This window comes from Nicotiana attenuata, unplaced genomic scaffold (assembly GCF_001879085.1).
Source record: "Nicotiana attenuata strain UT unplaced genomic scaffold, NIATTr2, whole genome shotgun sequence".
Classification (NCBI taxonomy): Eukaryota; Viridiplantae; Streptophyta; class Magnoliopsida; order Solanales; family Solanaceae; genus Nicotiana; species Nicotiana attenuata.
This window is the reverse complement of record NW_017670408.1, coordinates 219367-226726: the sequence shown is the minus strand read 5'-3', so window position 1 is coordinate 226726 and position 7360 is coordinate 219367. Positions and strand designations below refer to the sequence as shown.

Sequence of the window (7360 nt, the reverse complement as noted above, 5' to 3'; positions counted from 1 at the left end):
TAATAAATTGGCTCTTCCAGAACCTTCAATTAATCTTGTACTACCGGATATTGTATTAACATTGGCTTCTTTCATTACCAAATAAGAGAAATATCTCTTATCTCTTAAAATAGTGTGTGTTGTAGCACTATCCAGAAGACATATATCATTTTTATTAATCTTGAGTCCAACTGAAGACTGGGAAATTTTCATATTCTTCATAAAAAAAAACAAAAAATACATCATAAGAAATATGAAAGACAAACAGAAAAAAAACATTAAGAACTACATTAGGAATGTAGAAACTAGCAACACATGATGCATTAGGAAAATACACTCAAGAAAAATAAACTAGTTGCAAACATAAAAAAATAACAACTTTTATAGCTTCATTCCCCAGTAAGATGATTAGTTCTTCAGTCAATATCCTCAAAGAAGTCTCCAGCTTCTAAATGAGTAATATTTGCTAGGCCTCCAAAATCATCATCTTTATATGCAAGATGTGCCTTAGAATCATATTTGTTTGAGGGACCTACTTCATCATCATTATTTTGAAAGGTCAAGTGCGCCTCCACATCATTTTTTTTTCTTTCTGAGGGAGGCTTGATAAAGTTTGACAAAATGATCTGGCGTACGATAAATGTGTGCCCAATGACCTTTCATACCACATCGGTGACACATACTAGTTTTACCTTTTGAAGGATTAATTTGAGAACCCTTATTGTTCTCCAGTTTATTTCCACCATAATGACGATAATTGTTTCGTCCCCTGCCACATCCACAGTAATTATTTTGTTTTCTTTCAAACTTATCATATGCTGCTACCACATTTACTTTCGGAAATGGAGCTGACCTAGTGGGTCGGGCTTTATGATTTTTCATTAATAGAGTATTATTCTGCTCTGCCACAAGTAGGCATGTGATTAACTCAGAATATTTCTTAAAACCTTTTTCACGGTATTGCTGTTGTAGCACCACATTTGAAGCGTGAAAAGTAGAAAATGTTTTTTCCAATAAGTCCTCATCTGTGATAGTGTCTCCACATAATTTTAATAGAGAACTTACTTTAAAGATAGCAGAATTATACTCACTTACGGTTTTAAAGTCTTGCAACCTTAAATGTATCCACTGATACCGAGCTTTCGGTAATACTGTAAGTTTTAGGTGATCATACCGATCCTTCAAATTAATCCGTAATTCAAGTGGATCTTTTACGGTTAAATATTCAGTTTTTAACCCTTCATGTAGATGATGACGAAAGAAAATCATGGCCTTCGCTTTATCCTGATTTGATGCTTCATTTCCTTGTATAATAGTATTTCCAAGACCTTTAGTGTCGAGGTGAATTTCAGCATCAAGGACCCATGATAAATAGTTCCTCCCGGTGATGTCAAGTGCCACAAATTCAAGTTTTGATAAATTTGACATAGTGAAAACTATCATAAAAGATGAATAAGTTAGAGAAATAGTTATAATAATAAACAATTAATTAAACAAAACGATTAAGGGAAAAGAAATGAAAATAGAGCTATATCATGTTAACAATCTACTATTTCATTTTATTCTTGCCATAAAGTAGAAACTACATACTGTTTCATTTCACTTTATATTATTGATATATATGTGTTAATAGAATTGAACGTGACTAACATTATTTATATGTTCCAATAAATATAAAGTAATTAAACTATAAAATTATTGCTTGTCAATTCATTTCTCACAGTTCTTCAAAATGCCTTAAACATATGTTTTGATCCAGGGAGTCCATGAATATTATAAGTATGTCATTAGTGCGTAGCTAGTTTGATGACTTTGAGGTCCTCTAAGAGTTGAGCACTGAAGGAAATAGTTATTTTATCACTGCAATGTACTTAAACTATTTAAGATGCCCAAGAGCACAAGTAATCTGCAAACAGTGAGCATATGATATGTACTGCCATAAATAAAATGATTATAATGATACATACCTTAATAAAATATGGCTCAACTTAGCGGGAGTTAAGAATAAGATTAGAGCTTCGTGCTGATAACGTGTTATAAAATAAAAGCAATGCAGTAAAATGTAAATAAGAAGAGATAGAAAGAAGGAAGAAGTCTATTCTTCTTTCACTTTGGTGTATATTTCCATTGCAATTACATGGCCTTTTATCGGCATAAAAAGTAAAGATGATTGACATGAAATAGGAGATTTAATCTTTAAGCTATTCACAACATGGGCATCCAATGTAGCATCCAATGTACAAATTATTCATAACAATATGGAAATTTTCTTAGTACCAAAGGTTATTCAGTTAAGCGCATGAATAAAATCAAATAATTAGACAAAAAAGTAATCACTATATTGCAATGCCTCACTCAGAACAACTATAAAACCGATAATGTTATATGATAGTGAATGTTTGGCCATTACAATCTACCATATGAATTTGAGGAGTGTTGCAAATATGCGAATGATAAAATGGATGTAGCGGTCATTCAAAAATAGATAATGTTGGCCCAAGTAAAGGTTAGTTTTGAAGATTGACAAAGGAACTCAGGATGAACCAGGTCCATCACTCAGGTGCACAAAAACGGGCAGATCCGAGCATGTGGGTTGCACGTGAAGGAGATAAGCTTAACTTGGTGTATTTAATATCTCCTGATCGAAAAGGTTGCATAATTGATAAGGAGTAGGAGTCCTCAATCAAAGAGAACACAATTCAAGATAGGGAAGGAGTTAGAAGTTGAAATCAACTAGAACTCTTCCACCAAGGAAGAGTTGCATCAGAACTCTAGTTATTTCTTCATCCACTAACTCTATAAATTGCAGGATGTTCTCACATTATAGGTGTTGCGCAAAAACGCAGAAGTTAAACGTGAATTGAGAGCAAAATAGCAAGGCTTTTTGCAAGCAGTTCGTGTGTGATTCAAGTGTGCAAACCTGAAGCTACATGAACCAGATTGAAGAACCAGCTCCATAAAGAGATTTATGTGCCTTTCTTTATTTCTAGTTCAATTGTAGTAGGTGTTTTCATATTGTACCTTTCAGCTTTATCTAGAAGCAATTGTGATAGGTATTTTGAGTATTCAAGTTAGAGTTAACTTGAAGTTGTCGCAACAGTTAGAGGCTGGTTGCTACAACGGGATTAGAGGTAATCCTTAGGTTTACAAAGAGTTTTGTAAATGCTGTTTTGGCTCAGTGATTTAGTGAAGTGTTGGGAAAAATCCTACTGAGTAGTAGGTCTTGGTTTTTTCACCTTTTGAGCCGGGTGTTTTCCACGTAAAATTTCTGTGTTCTTTATTTTCTGTATTTATTATTCCGCAACAGTAGTAGTTGGAACATATAGAAGAACCAGGTCCTTCCAGAAGCAGTTTAAGCAAAAAATTGGGTACCACACAAATCACCCCCCTCTTGTGTGGTATTGACGTATGAAACATCAATTGGTATCAGAGCAGGTTATCTTTGAAGAGGCTAACACCTTAGGAACAGATCAAGATGAGTGCATCACCTGGAAACTGGGAAAGGCAATCCACTGATAGGCCTCCTCTCTTTAATGGCCAATACTACTCTTGGTGGAAAAACAAGATGAGAGATCACATCATAGGAGAAGATTATGAACTCTGGGACATAGTCACTGATGGTCCTCTAGAACCTACAAAGAAGAATGATGAAGGAGTGGATGTGCCAAAGACAAGGGCTGACTGCACTGCTGAAGACCTGAAGAAGTGGGAGAAAAATGCTAAGGCCAAGAAATGGCTTGTGTGTGGACTAGGTCCAGATGAGTACAGCAGGATCCAAAGTTGTCTCACTGCTAAGGAAATCTGGGACACTTTGCAAGTGGCTCATGAAGGAACACCTCAAGTGAAGAGGTCCAGAGGAACACTGTTGTATTCTCAATATGAGAATTTCACCACGAAGGAAGGGGAAACCATCCAAGAGATGTATACAAGGTTCACCACACTGACAAATGAACTTAAGTCTCTTGGAAGGGTTATTCTTGAAGAAGACAAAGTTGAGAAGATTTTGACAAGGGTACTGCCAATCTCTTGGGAAAGCAAAATCGCAGCTATTCGGGAATCAAAGAACATTGCCACTCTTAAGTTGGATGAGCTAATTGGAAATCTCACTGCCTATGAACTTAGAAGGCAAACCATGAAGATGGATGCACCCAAGAAGGAAAGGAGCATGACATTCAGAATCACTGAAGGTGCTGATCTAGAGGAGGATGAAATGACCGTGATCACAAAGAATTTTCAAGAAGTACCTAATGAGAGGAAATGGTCCTTCAAGAAGTGGAAGCTACAACAAACCAAGGGTTCCTGAAAAACAAACCAATGAGGGGTGTTACAAGTGTGGGAAGACTGATCACCACATCAAAAATTGCCCTCAATGGGAAATTGAATGGAAGAAGGAAAGAGCTGAACGAAGGAACAGGAAGAAGGAACAGGTTCAACCCAAGAAGAACAAAGGATCAACAAAGGCTATGGTTGCTGCCTGGGGAGAAAGCTCAGATGAGGACTCAGAGGATGAAGATGGAGATGAACAAGCACTTATGGCAATTGGAGAATCTGATGAGGAATCTAAGGTAAGTATAATTCATCTCCAAGACAAGAATAAATTTTTGTCTAAAAAAAGGCTATCTGAGTTACTCCTGGATTTCATTGATGAATCTGAGGATCTAAACAATGAAAACAAACAGCTGTCCAAGGAGTGTGTGATTTTGAAAGCTAAGTGCAAAAATCTTGAACTTAGGGCTAGTGAAAGTGAAAGTAAAAATGTTGAGTTAAAGAACCGGGTTCATGAACTTGACACCACAGTCCTAGAGCTTAAATCTGAAATTCTAAAATTGAAATTAGGAACTTGTAAAAAGAAATCTGATCACACACAACTCACTTTAGAAGAAAATGTAGGAAAAATGAAAGATGAGTTGTACAAAAGAGATGAGCAGATAAGAGTCCTTAAAGAGGATCTAAAAAAGGTTAAGCACGAGCTACATATAACCTGTAAATGGAATATGTCCTCCGATGCTCTTTCATGGCTACATGAACACCATAGTAGCAATAAGAGAGGACTTGACTACGGGACCCCTGCACCTATGTGGGATCCCAAAAGCACGTACCTCACACTTCCTGAGAACAAAATTTGCACACACCGTAGTAAAACTGGTCTCTATAAAGTGAATGTATTGCAAAAGAAAAGGCTAGTCAAAAGAATAAAGAATTTGTTCAAGGGAAAAATAGGCTGCCAGGTTGGGCTAAAAAGAATTTGATTCACCCTTTTGCCTATAGAAAGGGACCCAAACTAGTTTGGGTTCCTAAGACTAACCCCTGATTTCCTTTCGCGGGTCCAAGTGAATGGGAGCAGCCAAATATGGTACATGGATAGTGGCTGTTCAAAGCATATGACATGAAGCAAGAACCAGTTCCTTTCACTTGAGGACCTCAAAGGAGGTAATGTCTCCTTTGGAAATGGGAAGAAAGGTGAGATCATTGGGGTTGGAAAGGTAGGTAAGACTGATTCTCACTCTATTGAGAATGTCTACTTGATAGATGGCCTAAAGTACAGTCTAATCAGTGTATCACAATTATGTGATAAAGGTAACTTGGTAGCATTCACCACTATCAAATATTTTGTGATTAATCTTACCATTGACAAGATTGTTTTATAGGGAAAAAGAGTAAACAATACATGCATTGTAGATTTGTCCACACTTTCCGAAAATGAACTCACTTGCTTAAGTGTGTTGGACAATGATCCCCTCCTTTGGCACAAGAGACTTGGACATGCAAGTCTGATTCAACTCAACAAATTAGTCTCCAAGGATCTGGTGATAGGGTTGCCTAACATCAAGTTCAAGGAAGACAAAGTTTGTGAGGCTTGTGCAAGGGGGAAGCAGGTAAGAATCTTTTTTAAATGCAAGAAAGTGGTAAGCACCACCAGAACGATGGAACTGGTCCATATGGATCTCTGTGGTCCAATGAGAACATTAAGCAGAGGTGGTAAAAGATATGTGATGGTGCTTGTTGATGATTACTCTAGGTTTACTTGGACATTGTTTTTAACATCTAAAGATGAAGCATTTGACATGTTTACTTCTTTTGTTAGAAAAACTCAGAAACAACTAGGTAATCAATTTGCATCAATTAGGTCTATCATGGAACTGAATTTGAAAATGCTAAGTTTGCTGAATTTTTGCATGCTACATCATAAATAGTTGCATGACTAGACCTCTTGTTAAGAAGATTCCCTATGAGTCACTTAAAGGGAGAAAGCTAAATATATCCCATCTTAGGGCATTTATATGCAAGTGCTTTGTGCACAATAATGGCAAAGACTCCCTAGGTAAGTATGATCCCAGAAGTGATGAGGGAGTATTCTTGGGATATTCTTCACATAGTAAAGCTTATAAGATATACAGTAAAAGAACTATGTATGTAGAAAAAATGTATATGTTATTTAAAACTAACATTCTTTCTGAGAAGCAGGAACAAGATAATGAAGAGATTGGGCTAATAAGAAATTCAAATGGTGAAACCATAGTCCAGCCTGAAGAAGCATCACAGGAAGGAACATGTGATGGAACAGGTCCTTCCACCCAGGGCAACATGACAGGGGGAACTGACTAGAGAGGAACTGATCCTCAAACCTCGAGGGAACCTGTCCATGAACCTATTCCTCAGTAACAAAACCAGGAAGGAACATCCAAAGAAATTGACACTCCTATTGCAACATCCACGAAATTGGATATAGATGAACCTGGTTCATCTGTTGATCAGAAGTTGTATAGGGGAATGATTGGTTCTCTTTTATATCTTACTACTAGCAGACCTGACATTGTGTGCAGTTTAGGTCTTTGGGCTCGATTTCAGGCAAATTCAAAGGAGTCCCACTTGACTGCTGTCAAGAGAATATTGAGATACTTGAAAGGCACCACTGACCTTTGCCTTTGGTATCCAAAAGGTAGTAATTTTAACCTAGTGGGATATGCTGACGCTGATTATGCAGGTTTCCTAGTGGATAGGAAGAGCACCTCAGGTATGGCACACTTCCTTGTTCATGTCTTGTGTCATGGGCTACTAAAAAGCAAAATTCAGTGGCCTTATCTACTGCTGAAGCTGAGTATGTTGTTGCTGCTTCATGGTTGTGCTCAATTGTTGTGGATCAAACAACCATTGATTGAATTTGGAATTGATGTTGGTTGCATCCCTATATTTTTGTGATAACACTAGTTCTATTAGTATGAAAAAGAACCCGATTCATCATAAGAGAACTAAGCACATAGATGTTAGGCACCATTTTTGAGGGACAACTATGAGAAAAGCTTGATCACTGTGGAGCTTTGTGCTACGAACAAGCAAAAGCTGACATCTTCACAAAAGCCTTAAGTAGAGATCACTTTGA

The 7360-nt window shown here is 37.1% G+C and overlaps 1 protein-coding gene across 1 annotated transcript; it reads right to left on the bottom strand.

Annotated features, from left to right (window-relative positions):
* Positions 1-395: 395 nt before the first annotated feature.
* LOC109239004 lies at positions 396-1407 on the bottom strand. The gene is made up of 2 exons (XM_019405499.1): positions 672-1407; positions 396-511 (listed from the first exon to the last, which is right to left on the bottom strand). The coding sequence occupies exons 1-2, from the start codon at positions 1405-1407 to the stop codon at positions 396-398; spliced, it is 852 nt and encodes a 283-aa protein (XP_019261044.1).
* Between the last annotated feature and the right edge of the window lie 5953 nt (positions 1408-7360).

Excerpts from the sequence above, each read along its gene's own strand:
- LOC109239004 (XM_019405499.1), bottom strand. The coding sequence starts at position 1,407 with ATGTCAAATTTATCAAAACTTGAATTTGTGGCACTTGACATCACCGGG. Across the intron at positions 512-671 it reads TCAAATTAATCCTTCAAAAG|GTCCCTCAAACAAATATGAT; the intron begins GTAAAACTAGTA and ends ATGATGAAGTAG.